A 20,076-nucleotide genomic window follows, 5' to 3' on the forward strand; every position below is an offset into this window, starting at 1 on the left:
AGATATTATTAGGTTTATGACTAGTAAATGTGGTTGTTATTGATTAAATAACTATTTGAGAAAAATTCACTAGTTATTTTGAAGAGAAATTGTATATATCATTTCTCACATATTTACACATGAAAATACTTAGAAATAACTAATTGATCAAACCTGCAGAATACTCAGAATTATTCAAACTTAAAAAAATAAGTTGATATTTACATACTACTAAATAAATATAAGTTTCAAGCCTCGCATTAACACTACCACAGTTTAAAGGTTTTGCTGTCATGTTGATGCCATAAAAAAACAAAACTGTATTCTATGCTGTCTGCCGTTTTGAAAAAAAAGGTGTTGCAAAAAGAAGATGAAGTTTCTCACCATCATCTGATCACAGAACTTGTCATTGAAGGAGTTGGGGAAAAGACGAGTGACAGAGGTCAGGCGGTTCACCACGTTGAGCGTCAGGCTGCGGTAGTCACCCAGCATCATCAGCAGGGGCCGCATGTGAGTGTGGATCTGGTCCACCTCAATTGTTGCGCCTTCCAGGAACTAAAACAGAGTACAGGGAAACATCATTTGCAATTTCAAAAAGTTTACATACAACTCTTCAAATGAGTTTTGCAAAGAAAACCAGATAGTAATGTTAAAAATCTAAGATAGAAATTGTAAATATACCGACTTTTTTTATATGATCATAACTTCAAATACAGGCTTGTTATGCTCTGATGTTGTCAAACAAGTAGTTGAAGTTTTAAAGTATTATTGAGATATGTGACCAGATTTATTTTTCCTCCAATGCTTTGTACCAAATCATTTTATTTTCCACAAATATTTTTATTCTCTACATTAGACCTTGCCTTGTCAGGTTTTCCAGCCCCATGAACTGCTGGCTACCCCTTGTGTCTCCATTAAGGAACTAAGGCCACTCAAATGAGGGCATGACCAGCCATAAACAAGCACACATGAAAACACCACACACTGATGACGCACACGCACACGCACACACACGGGAGGGAATGATGCATGGCAGCCACATTCATTTTCCTCTCAGTGCTGAGAACAAACACTCCATCCTGTATCGATCGGGTCATGGCAACGCTCATTAGTGCTAGCGGGGCAGAGATGAAAGAACGGAGAGAGCAGAGAATGGCTAGCCAGAAAAAATAAATAAAAAGAATCAAAGGATAGTGAAAAGGAGTGATGGTGGTAAAGAAAGAAAATGAAGGACACAGAAATGGAGGGAGACAAAGAGCTTGAAGTAGATGGATAGAGGTGAAGATGGTATGGATGCTTTGATGGATAGAGGCAGGATTCGTTCATGGAGAGTGTGATAAAGCAGAGGGAGGTCCCTATGAATATAATTGGGTGGGGGAATGGTATAGGGGAGGATTAACAAAGGACCTCCAAGATGGCGAATGACATGATTGGTCCAGATAAAAGACTAATGGAGCAGGAAAGAAAAGAAGCAAGATAAAAAGAACTATACTTAGAAATAAACAAGCAAAACAATAACAAATAAAAAGCACTAAAATAACATTGGAGCAAATGAAACAAATAGATAAATTAAAAGGGGAAAGTATAAGGGTGACACAGAAAAAGGCCATTTCAAAAAGGTGTAGAAAATGTGATTGTAGAAAAGATCTAAAAGGGTGCCACCTAATCCACTAGTTTGATTTTGAGTAGATCGCTTCCTATCTTAAGGCACAGTCTTTAATCCAGATCAAGAAAGGTCATGTCAGTGGGTCTTAGGCTCTTTTTCGCGCAAAGGGAATTGCAGTTGAAGTGAGTGATGTAACACGAGTCTAAGCTTTCGAAGTAATCAATAAAGTCTTAAAATAAATTCGAAATCAATCTTCTTAAATAGGCTCAATGTAAAGATGCTAAGAAAGGACAGAAATAAAGATGTGTTGACAAACATCTTGCAACATGTGGGATTGTGGACTTTAAAAATGTATAAATTCAATCTGCTAAAAAAATCTTCAATTTCAAGTGTCACATTTCCTGTAAATCACGATGTAATATAGACTAAATCTGAAACCATTACAAGCGACAAAAAAAGGCATAAGAGAAGTTGCACTGACCTTCCTCATACATGCCTCGCCCGCTTCCTGCAGTTCATTGTTGGTGGAGTTGAGGGCTTTAAACAGGGCGGCAATGATCTTCTCTCTGGACTGTGGCAAGTAATTACAAGCTGCAAGGGCATCTATACAGGACAAAAAGTAACATTAAAAAACAGCTGTCTGACAAGAAAGAGATACCTGATGATCAAATCAATAAAATAATTCAGATTATTCAAATACTTCAAAATGTTTTGTTCACAATTAAAAACAAACAATTCATTTAATTCACACAGTGGTACAAGATAAAGTGACAAAGCATTGTCAGACAATTAAATCATAATAAAATCTGTCAAAAAAAAATTTTTCCAAGTTGAAGATTATAGTTCGCATGAATTATAAATGGTTTGCAAATTCAGGAATCAAACTCCATCCAGAACAAATAACACAAAAGACAAGTCAGCATTAATTGCAAAATTCCAACAATACATGGGACTTATATCGAGTTCAGCATGACAACTCACTGAGAGCAGCGATGCGAAGGGGAACCAGGGAGGGAAGGCTTTTGTAACAGGGCAGCTTCATCAGAGCAGCATCCTCTGTCTCACACAGGTTCAACAGCTAGAAGGAGAGGAGGGTGTGGGTGGACACAGGTCATAGGTCAACAATCTGACTGCTAAAGATAGTGATTTAACATATTTGAAATGTTTATATATTAAGTGAAAACATGCCTAAAAAATTATATGCAAAAAAAGAGCTTTGTATAAATTGCTACCAAAACAAAAAATAGAATGAATACGTGATAAAAAAAAATAGAAATAGAAAAAACATCAGTGACCTTGCATCAAGCATACCTCTGTGTAGAAGACCTTGTGCTCCATGACATTGAGGTCCATTGTGAAGAGACGGGGCTGCAGGGTGGTGCAGAAGGTGTTGCCCTCCATCAGGCCGATCTGGGCGTTGGCAGGCTGGTGGCGGAGCAAGTGTTTCTTTGGAGGAACCATATCTTGCAAAACCTGGAGAGAAGGAAACAATAAATGAATGCAGATTAAAAGACTGTATTTCACTCTTAAGTAAGTCCAGAGTGACCACACACACACACACTGCATTTTTATTTGTAGCCTATCTTGGGTTTAAGCTGAAATGTTAGTGTCCAGCACAGTGCTTATATACAGTTGGAGAAAACTTTACAGTCCTTGGTTTCACCTCTTTGTGTGGTTCCATGATGACGGTAACACTCTTGCCGGTGACCTGGGCAAGCACCTGCAGGGAGTGCATGGCCTGCTTCCTGACGGTTGAGTTGGGGGAGGTGACCTCTCGCACCAGGTCATGCGTGACCATATGGAAAGACTTGTCCTGGGCAGCCAACAGCTCCTCAGTCTTTTCTTCATCTTTCAGTGGAGTGGCACAGCGAACAAGCAACTGCTCCAGGGTGGTCTTAGCCATGGCAACTGCTCCATTTGACACCTTATTGGGAAAATCAATAGGTTAGTAAGTACACTGCTACTGCAGCGAGTTGTGCGACAAATGAGGAAAGTTACAAGTTGTGGCATTGCATCTCCTGCAAGCCTTTGTAAAACATTGTGTGAACACAAGTCAACAACAAACAGATGCAGGTAAATCTTTGCGATGTCTCTTCTACTCCCTTTGAAATGATGTGCCAAATAATAGATCATTGGGTTATTGTCTCTCACCTCTCCTGTGAGGTCCATCATCACAAAGAGAAGGGCCTTGAGAAAGGTGAGCTGGTTCTGTAGCACCCAGATGAGAGGCAGCCTCTCCATAAGGAACTTGATGGACACCACACCGCCAAGCTTGGCATACCAGGCCTGCTCATAGCAACAGGCGCACAGACGTTCCACAATGTAGGAGAACAAGGGCAGCTGGCAAGCCTGAAGATGTAGAAAAGAGCACAGGGTGATCAACTGATTCCCACTTTAACACTATCAAATATGAAAACATAAATCAATCATGTAGAAGATTGATTATTAAATGTCAAAAACATTTGAATTTGATCAAAAGGTGTATCAGATGTACTCATCAAACATCAATATGTAAATGGTGGTGTACAATTTGTCAGAATAATGTTTTCACAGGGTTGACCTAGATTCAGGTTGAAACACTTTCTTAGTTATATAAATGGCCTGCACAGTTTACCAGTGTTATAAAACAATTGGTACAATTAGTATACTGTCTTTATGACATTCATAAAATAACTGAACCCTTCATAATCCTCCTCCCAGTGACTTACCCTCTCCTTGGAGCCAAGGATGATGCTGGCGACGTCGAAGATGACCGCCAGGGCCACTTCCCCAATCTTACACAGCTCCTTCTCCTCGTACGCCATGCAGATAGCTATGGCATCGATCAGGACCAGCGGATCCATTCCCTTTGAGCCGTTCTCCTCGCTGTGGAACATGGCTGTGCTTGGCTGGCTGCCCAGCTGGTAGCTTGGCAGCAGGAATGGACCTGGGATAGTGGGAAAGTACAAGTGGAACGGGATTATGTTTAACATGAAATATATGAATCTTAAGAAAGATTGAAAGATGTTTCAACTACACCTGTCTGTCACGGCAATCATTCGGCAATCAAGTCTTTTACTGAAGATTTTTTATCTGCAGTAAACCATTGAGCCTGAATGTTCATTTTGTTCTGATATTAGTAGCCTAATTATAACATTGAATCTAAAAGAACGGCTGACGTACATTCTGGGTTTTTTTCCAATGAAGGGGAAAAAAAACCAGGGCCTTCAAGTCTGCATAATGTTAATTGTTTAAATGGATTTATTTGGTCTAATTTGTAAAGTATTTAACATGCGAGTATGTTTTATAACACATGCATAAAATGAAGCTTTGATTAATAAAATATGTATCTCTTTAAAATGGCTGGTTTAGGTCTTCAAAACAATATAAGGTGATGTGGAAAATCAGGTAAAAATGGTCTGGAACGTCCATATGAGCACAAATTTGCTCTACTCATGATTTGTAGATAGTAGAGCCCTATTGTGAAATGGGTTGTGATGGTTTGTCATGGGCTGCACGGTGGTGTAGTGGTTAGCACTGTCGCCTCACAGCAAGAGGGGCCGGGGTTCAATTCCCGGGCTGGACAACCTTCTGTGTGGAGTTTGCATGTTCTCCCTGTGTCAGCGTGGGTTCTCTCCGGGTTCTCCGGCTTCCTCCCACAGTCCAAAGACATGCAGCTTAGGTGCATTGAAGACTCTAAATTGCCCGTAGGTGTGGATGTGAGTGTGAGTGGTTGTTTGTCTATATATGTCTGCCCTGTGACAGACTGGCGACCTGTCCAGGGTGTACCCTGCCTTCGCCCATTGACAGCTGGGATCCAGCACCCCTGCGACCCTTAACTGGATAAGCAGGTTACGGAAAATGGATGGATGGATGGATGATTGTCATTTTTTTAAAAGTTGGTCCCCAAAAGAAAAAGTTTGGGAAACACTGTGTAACCGTACAAGTAACTCTTAAATGTCTATTATTCTTTATTTTTGTCAAAAAGAAAATGAAAAAAATACAGAATCTTAATAAAACCGGAGAAAGGACAAAATTGGAAAGTGACTGATATTGTTGTGCAGCTGGGAATCAATGCCAATTCTGGGGCAAAACAGAAAGCTAATATTAGATGTAGAGAGTAGAAAGAGCACCGGTCCCTTACCACACTGCTGAGCCACAGCGACCATGGTGTAATGGCGAATCAGGCTGGCTACGAAGGGCAGCGCGCTGGGCCTCAGGTCCTTTATCACGGCAGACATGAAAGCCCCAGTCAGGGCCTGCTCAAAAGTTCTGCGGGCAGGCGTGTCTTGTGCTTTGTAGCGGTGAGAGATGATGACATTGGGGATCCACTTCTCAGCGAAACTAATGGGTGAGAAAACCACACAGTAAATTAGAGGATTACATATAAACAAGCACAATATAATAATATGTGGCAATGGCACTAAACATTTTCTAAGCTAAAAGCCCAAAAATCATTTAATAGTCTGTGTTCAAAAGCCCATTTGCTAATATTTCAAAATAAAGATCCATGTCCATTGCCTTCAGTTTTCTCTGCCGTCTTAGTTCCTTCTGACTATATTTCTGCCTCGCTCTTTGTCCCCTGTTGGTATTTTTGTTATTTACTGCAGCTGAAGGCAACTGGGCCTTGGTGTGATTGAGCAGCTGTTTTCTCCATGCTTGAGCTTGTGTTTTATAATGCCACAAGCCAGGGGCCGACCTGATGGATCGCTTCATTTCATTATTGCCATTTAAAAGAGAGAGAAGTGGTGGTGGGGGCGAGAGTCTAGAAAAGCGCTAGCATGGAAAATGGCGAGTGGAGAAAGTAGGGGGCGGCGTGGCTGACAGAATGTCAGATAGATTGCCCTTCACTCATCCCGGGGCCTGACACTACTGCACTCCCCCCCAGTCGGCATTTCATGATATGCTCTAAAACTAAAAGAGTATTTTTACAGTGACCAAATAGTGATGCAGAGAAATGTGAAAGAAAATGAAGAATGACAGAGAGAGAGAGAGAGAAAAAAGGACACAAAAATCTTTTGAGAGAGAGGACACTGCAAAACCAGACCTCTTACATGAGGAGGGGGGGCAGTCGCAGGCCCCCTGATCATAACCGACACGTCTCATTATCCCCACCGAAATGTGCACACAGACGTATTCATGTGGATGCCTGTGTTAGTGCATAATGACAGGAGGGTGTAAGGGGCATGGTGTAGCATAAACAGACAGGGGAAAGTCAATTAGCCCCTGGCCGGGGATCAATGATGGTAATGTGACTAACCCACCCAACATCCTACCCACCCCCTTCCTGTTTGTCTATTCATGTATGTGTCTCCGCCTCGCAGTGAAGCCTGCCAGAGGGTTGGGGTGGATCTGCGAGTGTGTAATTAGTAACTCCCGTTCTTGAGAAGGAATTGATGAGGCAGTGTGTGGCGGGGAGAGAGGTGAAGACGTGACGTGGGAGGCTGAAAGCAGGGCATGTCAGCAGGTGGCCGGAGAAGGGTGGAGTTGAGAGGATATACACTAACCTAGTGTGGCTGGTGGGCTAAAAAGGAGGACACGCAGGAATGGTGCGATAAGCAGTGTGGGCAAGGGTAGCGGTCAAGATCAAGTAAAGGTTAAAGAGGGGGGGGTGATTGATCAGAGAAGTGGCTTTTTGTGGAAACAACGCATGGCATTTTAATCACCTCCTGTCATTTATGTAGACTTAAGTAGACTGTCCACTGAAGGCTTGTAGATATATATATAAACTCTCCAGAACATTCCTAAAAATATATTTGACAATTTTTTGAAGGCTGAATTACAACTAAAATAATAATATTTATTCGTTGTACCACAATAACCACAGTTTACTTACTTGGGATGAGACAGAAGCTGGTAGAGAGCGTGCTTGTTGTCGTCCAGACTGGTCATGGCCACCAGGAAACACTTAATGACCTCCCAGGCCTGTCGTCTGTAGTAGGGCTCCGTGTTGGCACTCTTTAGACAGTCAAGAGCCGTCTCTATCGCCTAGAAGGGAATATACCAGATAAATCTTACTAAAGAAATCTTAACCATTTTATATTCTGAAATGACAAGTTATTATCTTGTAAAATTCCAACATTCCATATTATTAATATGGGAATTAAATTGCGAAAAACAACTATAAATGAGATTAATTTGCAGGAAGTAACACAGGGCGCCATCTGGCCAAGCAAAGGTCATTATGATTTCTACATTATGGGCTGACAAGCCACAGCAGCCGGGCACTTAAAAATTGAGAAAATTGACTAATTAATGCCACTCAGAACAGAGGGGAGAAGATGAGGAGGATGCTAGAATGAAAGGGAGGATGAGAGGAGAGATGAGTGGAAAAGCAGGATTGAATTGTCAGTGAATTAGGATATCAGGATATTTCTGTCAGGACTGAGACTCTTTTAAGGTCTCTATTACTAGGATTTAGATATAAAAAATGGGGGGAAAAAAAGAACACGATTTTGAATGTAAACTTCTAAGAAAATGAGCTTCCAACTCAAGCATTTTAAGAGGACGGACTTCCTTGAGGTAAAATTGAATTGGAAAAGGCATAAAAAGCTGAAGAAATTCAGAAATATGTAGCTCAAATCACGTGTGAGTATTTTACTTGTACTACCTTGAAGAGATTCAAGTTACTCAAATCGCTGTTATTTGATCTCTCTGTTTACCTTACAGCGTTTATCTTACTCTCTCTCCCTCAATGTGCCAACTATCCATATGGCTGTATCATGAGCCTGCTAAGTGATTCATGCCTTCAGCCCGTGCATGTGGGTGTGCAACACGTGAGAGTGTGGGAGTCTGTGTGTCCTGCCTGGGCCCATGATGATGGCAAACACACAGATGGATAGCCAGAAAGAAGGAGCAGCCATTAGTGAGAGTAAATAATGCCGTCATGGTGGCCCACACTAGATTGATGATTACTGACTGGGGATGAGGAGGAGAAACAGGAGATGAATTTAATTACCTGGAGGACACACACATCTCACTCGCTACCACTCCCACACACACACACAACCCCCTGACAAGGATATATTGCTCTCAGTGGAGCACAATAATGAGGAGTATCAAGCTCTTTTTCGATTAGTTCTCTCTTTCTAAAACTTAAATACAAAAAGGTAAGGAGGGATAGAAAGGGTCTCCAGGCTGATTTCAGGAAATGTAACAAAGTAAAATCATCCCAAAAAACTTTCCTCCTCAGAGTTCTGCAAACAACTTAACAAAGTGGAGCAGAGTGGACTTACCTTCTCCATTGGTAGCTGTATGGACGCCTTGCAGTCAGTGAATTCGGCCTTGATGCTCGGTCCCTGGACCTCAGTCACCACGTAATGCAGCCTCTGAGACTCCTTCAGCATCTTCCTGTTGCTGCCACCAAACTTTCCCAACACCCGGTACGCTACGTGAGAGATGCTCTCAGCTGGGTTGCGGAGAGTACGCCACAAGGCCTGCAGCACAGGAAGAGAAGGAGAACCATCATAAGCTCCAGTGTTGGTGGGAAATAAGAGAGGCAGGGAATTAAACAGTTGGAGGGAAACGTTGCTGCTTTTCAACTGGCTCTGGGTGCTAGCAGCGTGGAGGGGAGGTTGAACATTGTTTATTTGCATTTACTACCTGATTTCTGGTCATACAAAGCTGGTTGAAAATCTTCAAAGTTTCTCTTTATAAGAGCTGATCAATGTCAAAAGTGTGATGACTTATTCAAATTATTACTGCTAAACGTTTACAAAAGGCAAGTAAATCTAATACGTCGCTGTAAGTTACAAGCTACCGAATGATGGTAGCATTAGTCATTCAAGTAATTATAATCATATCCATCTATTATGTTCTATTATTGCTAATAATGCTGAGCTAGTGCAATGAAAAACTTGGACTGTGTGTTGAAAGGACTTGGTGTTGCGGACATGAATGACCCTACACAGTGCAGCAGTATTGTGATAAAGAGGTGTTTAAGGTATCCTGTTTCAGCAGATACTGCCATGTCTACTGTTGACCACTAGAAGGCAGATATGCTAGGTGATATTGAGATAATTATCTAATTAGTGAATATAAACTAGTTACTTTTGAATCTAAATGTGTCCTGCCAGGCACCTCAGTAAATACGAAATTGGGTATGATAATGAGAAGAAAAAAAAAACCCACCTGCATGAGCTCGGCCCTAACAGGCTGAATGTGGTCGTAGAGGAAGTCGGGCTGTAGGTTGTCCACACACAGCTCCAGAGTGCGAAGGCCCTGGCTGACCAGAGTCTGGGAGCCATTGAGTGCAGACACCAACGGATCCATTAGCATGGGTAAGTAGGGCAACAAGGAGCTCAGACGCACTGGGACCGTCAAACACAACTCAACAAATAGATCCTTCATGTGCTGCTTGTGAAGGCCGCTCTGTAGCATGTTGAGACCTAACAGCATCGGCAGGGAAGAAGAATGTATTAGCGGAGGGGTTAGGGTTTACTTTTTTACCACTTTCAATTCGGAGCTATGGTGTGTGTGAGGCTTTACCTTGAAGCAGGTTGGGTAGAAGGGGCAGGAACTCCTGGTAGAGCAAGTCATGACTGCCTCCACCAATGGAACGGAAGAGTGCCCGGAGAAGCAGGAAGTAGTTGTAGGGTTCCTTAGCTGATTGGGCCAGCTCCATTGAGCTGTTCACAATCTTGTGGAGGTGTGGCTGGGGAAACAGTGACAGTCATATTAGTTAAAAGTGACAAAAAAGTTAAAATAAAAATACTAGCCTAGACACTAGAACATTCACTTACCTTGAGCATCTGTTCGTTTTCAGCAGCAAAAAGTGACACTGAGCCAAATACTAGTTTGAAGAGCTTGAGGTAAAGGTTTGAGAGCTCAACATTGGAGCCCATCTCTGGTAGTCTCTCCAGGAGATACTCCACCAGAATGGTGGCAAATAGTGCAGACGTTGACAAGTTGGCCAGGAAAGAATTTGCTACAATCTGGGAAAAGACAGAAAACAAGAAATGGAATTCCAGCTTTTGATGATTAAGACCTGAATATCTAAATGTTATGTACTGACTTTTATAATGGTTAGAAAAACATATAACCCATGATACAAAACTAATTCACACATGTTGTTTGACACCGTTTATATACGAGAGAGCATGTACCTGCAGTGCGTAGTTCTTGGAGATCCTCTCCACCATGTATGGCACAGTTGTCTGAAAAATCTCCTTGAATGTGAGGGGGTTCATCATGGTGAAGACCCCGGCAAAGTGCTCCAGAACTTCTTTCTCCTCTTTCATGCGTACAGTCTGACAGTTGGCTACCCTGATGTACGTCTGCTGGTTATTGGCAACCTGAACCTGGTCAGGAGAAACACGAGCTGTTACATTGGGCTGTTGTGGGATTTAAGTCATTCTATTAACCAGTAATGTCTAACTGACAATATTTGTGAAGGATTTTTATAGAGCCAAACTTTATTTTTTTAAGTGCACAAATAAAAATAGTGATGGTAAAGTCAAGAACTTTGGCCGTACCTGGTAGATGTCCAAGGCTTGCATGGCATATTTTACAAGCTTAATGTAGATTTGTGTCTCCTTTGGCTGAAGCTGCTTGTTAGGAATGAACTGAGCCTCTGGGGGGAAAAAATAAAAAAAAACATGTTGGAAATTCATCAAACAATGATTGCGAGATATACAATGACATGCTATGTTGAGGATGGACCTGTGTCATCTCACCTCCTGGGGCCTTGCAAGAGGTGATGCCCCAAGTAATGGTTTTCACGCCGCACACCAGAGTTTTGACTAAGCTGCGGCAGTCCGACACCTGAAAAGTCTGCTTGTCCTCCTTCTCACTAGTTCGGTCAAAGGACGTCGATGGGGGTGGAGGCGGCGCGGCAACGGGCGTGGGAGGAGCGGGAGGTTGAATGGCAGGGGTGGTGGATGGAGTGGGTGTGGCTGGTACCCCGGGTAACACCCCTGGTTCAACTACACCCATCTCTGACTGAGGCTTGCACTTTTTGAAGATTGAGACAAGCTGGTAACGTGCGATGGTGTGAAACTTCAGCACAAACACCTGATTCAAAGGGAAAAAAAGAATCAATGTGTATGTAATACACACAAGTGTCTTTTCCACAGATCCAAGCTAAGTGCTGCCTACCTCCAGCATCCTCATCAGGATGTCCCGCCCATTGCCGTTCTCCTGTTCTGACTTTGAGCGAATGCAGTCTACCAGGTTGAGCAGCAGCTTGCAGGACATGGTCTGGATGTTGCTGGGAAGTGACTCATCATCAATGTTTTTGGCGAAGAGCTGCACAGCTAGGGATAAATCTGTCAGGGGCAAGTTCTGCCGGACGTGGTGCACCAGGTCTGCTAGTGTGCTGTAGGCCAAGGGTCTGGTAAGAAATTGAAACATGCAATTATGACATTTGGAGCAGAAATATAATCATATTAAATGACTTAATAGTGGTGAAAACGGAAAACTGTCATTCACTGAACCGCAGAAAAAGTATTAATCAGCAGCAGTCAGGAAAAAGTTTGACAGATATGGAAAGTAGCTTTGGGAGGCAAGCGAAACTACAAGGGAGATGTGGAGGAGAAAGAGGGGGGGGCTAATGAGTGACACTGATGGTGCCGTCAGGTCTCAGCCAACTGCCTTGTTTCCTATGTAGTGCTAATGTGAAATGACAGCTATTTTGTTGATGAGGGAAGCCAGTTTGGCATGTGAAGAGGGTCAACAAGGTTTTGAAATCTACCTAAGGGGGGGTGATGTGCTGGCTACATGACAACTTGACAGTGCGATCTAGGCTGCAGTGATGGAGTTAGCTAAGCTGTTGGAGAATTTCGGCAGCATTGAGAACTGCCTGATTAATATGCTAGGACACTTGACATGCACCTGGCTGAGCAATCAACCACAAGAGAGAAAGAGAGAGCGGGTTTTGAGACCGAGGGGATCAAATGAAAGTGAACACAAACAAACTCACCTAAGAGTCTCCCGAGCGGTGTAACCAGAACCGATCAGGATGGATTCATCGAAAAGTTTATCCATACAAGGTATAAACTCTGAAACACAATAAAATATGTTTTCATGGTATGATTAAAAAAATGAAGGTGTGCACCAGAAAAATATGTTTATTTTCAAAAACTACAGATGCTAAAAACACATGTTTTTTCAAGCGGATTAATAATAAACTTACAATAAAATAATTGATATGCTTGTTTTATTATATTTTATAATAATGTTAATAATGTGTCAATGCTCTTTCCCCCACTTTTGCAGCAAGAGAACAACTATCACTAGAACACCTAATAATGGCTCGAAAGTTTCCTCAGTTTTCCTCAACCTCACAATGTCAAATCTATTGCAGAAATTGAGCTGAATCACTAAAAATGGTCTGAGCTATAAAAGCAGAAGTAACTCACAGTATGGGCTGAAAATCATCAAAAAAGTGTATCGTGTCTCAAGATTTCAATGATCGGTTGTTGAGTTTTCATTCCATTTCATTCAGTCTCACTTTTCACCGCTCAAACACCAAATCAGGTTCTACAGCCAGCTTGACAGCTAATGCATATTTATATTTTAGTTTGAAATGTGAATAATTAAACGTGACTTGGAAAGAATGTGGGCTGTAATGTTTTGACCAGGTAGAAAACATGAAACAAAAATGTATTTTAAGTTTCTTCAACTTTTCCCACAGAGAAATAACTGGATTAGAAAAAATAGATTAACACTGTTCAACTATTCATAATAATTTACCCATAGTTTACATTTTCACACTAGTTTATATGTACCTTTTGTGTGTGTGTGTGTGTGTGTGTGTGTGTGTGTGTGTGTGTGTGTGTGTGTGTGTGTGTGTGTGTGTGTGTGTGTGTGTGTGTGTGTGTGTACGTACGGCTACGAAGGTCAGTTGTGAGGATGTGCTTGGCTGCAATGAGCAGTTCCTTGCGTAGGTGAGCAGTCTCAGAGGGGCAGTTGGTCAGAAGCTGCAGCATGCCCTTTACCATCTGCTGAGAATACTTCCCTACCAGGTCCTGGTGGGTAGACACACACAATCAACATATGATTAAAAAACACAATTATTTTTTTAAATCACTGAATACTGAGACAAGCTATAGTCAGAAAAAATAATGAATATACCAAGTCTATAATATTTATTTTGGACAAGCAGGGTGTCTGTACCAGCACAAAAACAGGTTAGTAAATATCCTAATAGAATTCTTCTAAAGTTAGAAGTCCTTTTTATGGTATTATCTGTGTTTTTTATGTTTGTTTTTACTTCTTTAACACTGTTCATGATAAAGTTTGCACACAGTCAGTGCAGCAGGAGATAGCTTCAGAAGAAGTTATTTGTTTAAAACTAAATATATTAAAGTGAGGATATTAAATGGAATATTAAAGTCTTAATTTAAGTTTTCAAATACCGGTTACAACTTTATTCTTCCAAGCTTTGGTGTCTTCATATAAGTGAGCAAATTATGTTAAACTCTTCCAATCACCTGGCACCCACAAGAATAAATGATATATAGAAAACAATCCTTCAAAACATGTCTGCTTGATATACTACATCTTTATATTCTGGGGATTTTTGCCAGTAGTTAATATAAAACCAAATTTGATAAGAGGATGCATTTAATGAAAAAAAAAAGTATATTAATTACATTTTAAATTCTAGGAATTGAATCTACACATGGCAAAATACTGGTGAGAAAAACTATGATGCAAGTGTAAGGTCTTCAAATATCAATGACAATTATATTTCTTTAAGGCAGGATGACTCATTGCCAGAAGAAAAGTGATGCAACACAAAGTCAAAACAATTGTACCTGGTAGATTCGGATGATGTAGGCTAGAAATGACAGAGTCTTGATCTGTGCAGCAATGAAGTCTGCATACAGCTCCTTGTTATAAAGCTTGTGTTGCCTGCAAAGGAAACAGCAGGATTTACATATAAAAGCCATTTAGTCTCATCAAAGACATTAATGATGTGGTATACCTGCAGTAGGTGGCAATTATAGAGGTTGAGAGAAATTTTGGGTCAACATTTAGGACTCAGTTCTACACGGGTGACTTGCTTGTTTGTGTCCCAGCTGTTACTGCACGTAAGGAAGACACACTCTTTAAACCTGCCAGAGACTGCAGAGGTATTTTCTCCAAATTAACTCTGCTCCATTTCCTTCCTGTTCCAAATGCTTAACACAAGCCTCTTCCTACCCAGAGAGGGTTCACCTCCTGCTAAGCCAATTTCTACAATTTTAACTTTCCAAAATGGATTTTAACTTCAAGTTTGGCAGACAAAGTTTCAGGCAACAGCTTCAATAATTCTGTTGCTGGATAGAAAGATTGGATATTTTTCCTCCCATTCTCTTGAACGCGCCCAAACTAATTTTAATAGCTGTGAAATTAAAATGAACTTTGTTAAAGGGCACATTTAGTCCTATCGGAGACACATTTTAACAGCCCACTTCCGTAAACATGCACGGACACACACGCACACACACACATGCATCTCACCTGGCCTGCGGAGACACCTGGAGCATGATGGTGTTCATGATGAGGGGCACAAACTCTGACACCACATTGTGAATGTTCAGCTTATATAGCTGAGGGGACAGAGCAAAAACATGATCTTAGTGAATGGAAAACTAACCTTATTTTAATACACAAGCATTAGTTTAGCTTAAGTGATACATTCAAAAACTCCTTGTTTCTATATTTTTTTTAGGGGGACATATGCTAAAACTCCCATGACTCTAATTATCTAAATATTTAGATAAGCTTATTCAGTTAGTGGTATCAACATTTTTTTAATTAATGGCAACTTAATTGCTGACCCTAAAAAGGAAGTATTTTTACCCTTCATTTCATGTTTATTGAATTTCCTTTGTTTAGAGATAAAAGCAGATAATCACATTTTGCAATAATTTGTTTAACTTATTCCTTTTCCCTGTTAATGGACCACGTTACCAATGGTAACCGTGGGATGGTTGTATTTAGAGAAGCTCAGGATTGTGTCACTAACCTGATACATCAGCACCACTATGATAGGCAGCTCTGCCAGCACCTTGAGAGACAAGGACCCCCGTGGGATGATGGTGTGCTAGAGGCAGAAACAAAGTGAGAAACACAATAAGGATGACTGAAATAACTGGATGATGTAAATGCTGGACACCAGCTACAACTTTCTTCCCCGTCAAATAAATATTCTGACCATGGTCCACTTAAACAAGAGGTAAACAAAGTAAGTTAAAGAGGAATGGACTTCTGACCACAAGGTTGCCAAATTTGAATCCTTGTCAGTACAACAAAATGTCATTACTTTTACATAGATTATGTTATGTTTCAGTACACTCTTTGTAAAATGAAAACTTTTAAAGAAAAGACACTGGCAGTCAATAAAGGGGTGCGGTCCTCAATTAGACAAACTCAGCACTGCATTATGTTAAACTGGCAAAAGTGAATGCGTGATAAAAGCCTCAGTTTGAATGCTGAAAGAGAGCTTAAGTATTTTTTTTGTATTTTCTATTAGAGGGGGGTTTATTGGTTTCTCCTGTTAGTGTACCAACATGGTGCACTACCACCATCCTGTGGTTACAGGCAGTATTGTGAAAGTATTCGGTGTGGATTTAAAACAGGGCAGATATAAACTCTTACAAACTGTTGGTTAGCTTACTGTTCGTGTTTCGCTGTCTTCCCTCTCAGGTGCAGTCTTGACCAGCACTGAAGTGATCATCCCAACCATTTCCGGGGAGGGAACCGTGTTCTCTGCTATCACCTGCGGGTTCTCAAAGTACCTGGCCTGGTGGGTAGAAGAAATAAAGGAAACACAGATACAGGTGAAAAGGAAGAAAAGCCTGAGACGAAAAGAAAAAGGCAAGTTACTTAGCGTTTCCAGTAAAAAACTCACAACCAAACACTTCTTAACTGAGAGCAGAGCCGCCTGCTATGAAGGTTGTACTTACAACAACTTTTGGAAGGTCTTTGTAAATCAGCTTCACAAAGTCCAGAAAGTGATGAATCTGAGAAGAGAGGATTACCGAAAACATGTTAATCCAAGACTTGAAGAAAATGGTCCAATGTTTCTATTCTTTTTCATATGGCGTCACAGGAATATTGACAAATATGCTTTTAAAATACAGGACATTTACTAAGTTTAAGACAACCCTATCTATCTTACTTTACAAAATTCTTTCACAACTCAATTATTTTTTCAAGCAACAAGGCTGCGATTCTCACCTCCTGAGAAATCGGAGGCCGAAACTGTTTGTGCAGCTCAATAATGATGCGGAGGCATATCAGCACATTTTCCTCACTTTCAATCTGTGAAAAAAACAAACAAGGAAAAAAACAAAAATGTGAACTGGCCACACAATAGCTTTTATATCTATGAAAAAGTGCATACTGACATATTATACTTATATGCCTGCTATCCAGTGACATCAACAATTTACACTTCTTTCTGATGCCACAGCAATGAACCCCACCTGCTTTATTTATTCTATGTAAAATGTCTACTTAAAAACAAAACTATTACAACATGTTTTTGGGAGGTGGTTCATATTCATTATCCAGCTCTTTATGTGGATTTACTGAGCTCTGGAAACCAATGAACTGTTAGAAAGTAAGGTCAATCAATTACAAGTGTAAAAGGTTATACAGCAACTGAATGATATACAAAATTCTAAAACGTGAAACGTTCTGTTGTGACAGAATAGGACCCATACCTCCAGGAATCGGAACATCACAGACAGGACGTTCTTGGTGTGTGGACGAAGGTGTTCATTTGTTGGAATGCGGTGGATGATTTCCAGCACCAGCTTCCTCAATTGCTGAAAGAAAAGGAAAATATCTTAATGCTAAGTATCAAACCATTTGATATGACCAAATTGATGTATTTAATGAAAAGTGGGTGTATGGGATTATAACTGTTTGAGAATGTTGGACCACGTCTACAACAGCAGTCATACTTTTTAATCTAAAATACATTTTTTGATTTATTACTTACAGACTAGTGTCTGTGACCAAATCAGTATTTCTGCTACACCGTGTTTCTGTCTGAACAGTTTTTGAACATCGATGGATAGGTTGAAATTGGTGAGTTAAGGAAGAAGCCCAGACTCTAGTCTTAAACTACACACCTGTGTAGGTTTTTCTTGCAGGAATTGCACCTCTCCATCCTGGAGAAATGTGAGGAAGCGAGGGATGATGTGTTCCAAGAAGGTGGAGTATTGAGGCGAAGATGTCACATTCTGAAATTTAAATTCCAAGACAAGTTGTCAAGTAGTAGATAACTCGGTGTATCCTGCAGTCATGTTTTAGTGCAGAGCCAATTTCCATCAAATATTTTTCTTATTTGCTGCAGGATTATTTCAAAAACTTATTTTATTTTTCACAGGTTGTGTTACAATTCAAAAAATCCTGAGAGAATTAGACCTTTGCAGAATCTATTAAACTTCTTAAAATACACCATAATATATCAAAAGGAGAAAATGTAAATCAATCTCTTCCAGACAATTCATCAAACTTACCTCAAAGTTTTCGCTGACCTCCTGCATCATCTTCAACTTCGTTTCATCAGCTGGAAGTTGAAGGACAGAATATCACCATTAATCAAACTTTCTCAAGATATAGTTCCAATTTTCATGGCTCCCTCCAAGTGCTCAGCAGGGACTTATCAGATCTTATCAGTTTTACTTTCAGCATCCAGGATGTTCAAAAGGTACATCAGCAATCACACTCACACGGTCAAACACTCACACGGTCAAACACTCTCGCAGACACACGTACCTTTGACTGGATTAAAGGATATCGCTCTCATCACATTGCCCATGCTGAACACAAGTGCTATCTGAACCATCATTTATTTTGACACTAAGCCTAAACAAGTCATATTGTATGGAATTAATTAACAAGTATGAGGAAGGTGTTCTTTGAATTTGCAACTTCAATTATTAAAATTCCAAACAAGAAATAAGACCCTCTACATTTCTGTGGGAATAGTTACATGCATTCTTACATTAACTCCTATCGTATAAAGATATTCTTAATACTCTTACTAATTGCCAAATATTTAAATAAATAGTTGATTTAAAATAATGGGATATGTTGCATTAACACTAATCAATACTGTGTCTGATCAAGGACCAAAAAATACATGATCAAATGGAAAACATCTGGTTCTAAATCATTTAGAAAGTTTGATAAAACGTTTTAGGGTAACACCAAACCCACGAGAAAGTGCATCCATTTACTGACATGTACAATAAACAATAATGTAATTAAATGTGCGCTTGATAATTAAAGTGTGATTAAATACAAATATATTTGTTTTCTGAAACCTGATCATTTGAGGCTTTCTTTGGCCATTTTCATACATCTAGACTAACTGGTGTCTTAACAATACACACCGAGGTCTATGAACTTACGTGTGTTAGCGTCTGTGAGTGCTGCCACAAACTGCAGGTACTTCTTCATCAGTGTAGTCTGGTCGACCACGGTGGGGCTGGGCGCAGGCACGAAGGCCATGGTGGCAGATGGGACAGACAGGTCTGCTGTGGTGTAAGGGGCAGACAGCAGCCTGCACAGATCTCAACGTGTTCTCATGCACACTGCAAACATGTGGACAAAAAGATCCGAAATTAACGTCATATTTGCTTAGAATACAGGCATCAATATTGTTACGGTAAAATAGGGTTTGACAAGCAGACCGGTAACAGATCCACAAACATGCCTCTTAACGGGCGTACATTGATGACATCACAACAAGCGTCAGCTAGCACAATTTTTTGTATTTTGTGATATTTGTGAATTAAAAGCGGGTGTTGTGACGTCAACACGGGATCCAGCGTGTTGTTAAGAGGCGTTGCACGCTTATGCATCCGCTCAACACAGCCACAAAATGCATGTTTGATATTATTTTGCAGAACACGCTAGCGACCGACAGCTAATAAGCTAGCTTTACCCAAAAGAAAGAAAGCGCTCGCGAATCCCCTAACATTACACGCAAACTTGAAGAGAAGATAAACACAGGCGAGAGGGAGAAAACACACCGGCTCAGACAAAAAGCGGTTTAAAGTTAGTAGTGCACAGGGGTGTTTGCAAAACACCTAATATTTTGCCAAAGTTTATTAAAAAAAGCTAACCATTTGTACTTACCCAGTGCCACGGACAGGAAACTGCCAATTCGCTCCGTATCCGCCGCGCTCGCACTGCTGCTCAGGGCTTGCGACCCGCCTACATGTGTGATATCCCTCCGCGAATTGAGAATCATATTTTCCCTGTGAATGTATGAATACAGTGTAAGCATGTTTCATTGACAAGGCTAGATGAGGAGGAGTGATATAATGGCTTTTTTCAGTGTTGTAAAATTATTATTATAACAAATGATATGCCATTTGGTTTTATTCTAGTACCAGCGGAGCGATACACAGTGAAACCTGTAGATATAAGACCATCGTTTTCGATGGTCTTCTGGTTCACAGGATTGTTAGCAAAGGAAGTAACTTTGCGGGTAACTGCGGTTGCGGCTTCCCCGCACAGAACCCTCTGGGAGAGGTGTCCCGTATAGAGCATGTAAAGCA

At 40.7% G+C, this 20,076-nt stretch overlaps 1 protein-coding gene across 2 annotated transcripts in view; it reads right to left on the bottom strand.

Moving 5' to 3' along the window:
* Window positions 1-19,721, bottom strand: part of trrap (transformation/transcription domain-associated protein) — a 78,946-nt gene extending 59,225 nt beyond the window's left edge. For both annotated transcript variants that reach the window (XM_054598312.1, XM_054598311.1), the window contains exons 1-30: window positions 19,652-19,721; window positions 18,922-19,104; window positions 18,025-18,074; window positions 17,635-17,745; window positions 17,221-17,325; window positions 16,733-16,816; window positions 16,459-16,515; window positions 16,170-16,295; window positions 15,519-15,596; window positions 15,011-15,099; window positions 14,323-14,419; window positions 13,392-13,530; window positions 12,483-12,561; window positions 11,660-11,894; window positions 11,239-11,575; window positions 11,038-11,135; window positions 10,669-10,863; window positions 10,306-10,497; window positions 10,052-10,217; window positions 9,695-9,951; window positions 8,800-9,000; window positions 7,401-7,552; window positions 5,709-5,908; window positions 4,294-4,511; window positions 3,737-3,934; window positions 3,249-3,509; window positions 2,897-3,058; window positions 2,567-2,663; window positions 2,067-2,188; window positions 364-534 (exon numbers count right to left, since the gene is read on the bottom strand). In XM_054598312.1, the coding sequence (XP_054454287.1) occupies window positions 364-534; window positions 2,067-2,188; window positions 2,567-2,663; window positions 2,897-3,058; window positions 3,249-3,509; window positions 3,737-3,934; window positions 4,294-4,511; window positions 5,709-5,908; window positions 7,401-7,552; window positions 8,800-9,000; window positions 9,695-9,951; window positions 10,052-10,217; window positions 10,306-10,497; window positions 10,669-10,863; window positions 11,038-11,135; window positions 11,239-11,575; window positions 11,660-11,894; window positions 12,483-12,561; window positions 13,392-13,530; window positions 14,323-14,419; window positions 15,011-15,099; window positions 15,519-15,596; window positions 16,170-16,295; window positions 16,459-16,515; window positions 16,733-16,816; window positions 17,221-17,325; window positions 17,635-17,745; window positions 18,025-18,074; window positions 18,922-19,021 (4,377 nt within the window). In that variant the 5' untranslated portion in view covers window positions 19,022-19,104; window positions 19,652-19,721. The remainder of the gene's footprint in view (window positions 1-363; window positions 535-2,066; window positions 2,189-2,566; window positions 2,664-2,896; window positions 3,059-3,248; window positions 3,510-3,736; window positions 3,935-4,293; window positions 4,512-5,708; window positions 5,909-7,400; window positions 7,553-8,799; window positions 9,001-9,694; window positions 9,952-10,051; window positions 10,218-10,305; window positions 10,498-10,668; window positions 10,864-11,037; window positions 11,136-11,238; window positions 11,576-11,659; window positions 11,895-12,482; window positions 12,562-13,391; window positions 13,531-14,322; window positions 14,420-15,010; window positions 15,100-15,518; window positions 15,597-16,169; window positions 16,296-16,458; window positions 16,516-16,732; window positions 16,817-17,220; window positions 17,326-17,634; window positions 17,746-18,024; window positions 18,075-18,921; window positions 19,105-19,651) is intronic.
* Window positions 19,722-20,076: the final 355 nt, after the last annotated feature.

This window comes from Anoplopoma fimbria, chromosome 5 (genome assembly GCF_027596085.1).
Source record: "Anoplopoma fimbria isolate UVic2021 breed Golden Eagle Sablefish chromosome 5, Afim_UVic_2022, whole genome shotgun sequence".
NCBI lineage: Eukaryota > Metazoa > Chordata > Actinopteri > Perciformes > Anoplopomatidae > Anoplopoma > Anoplopoma fimbria.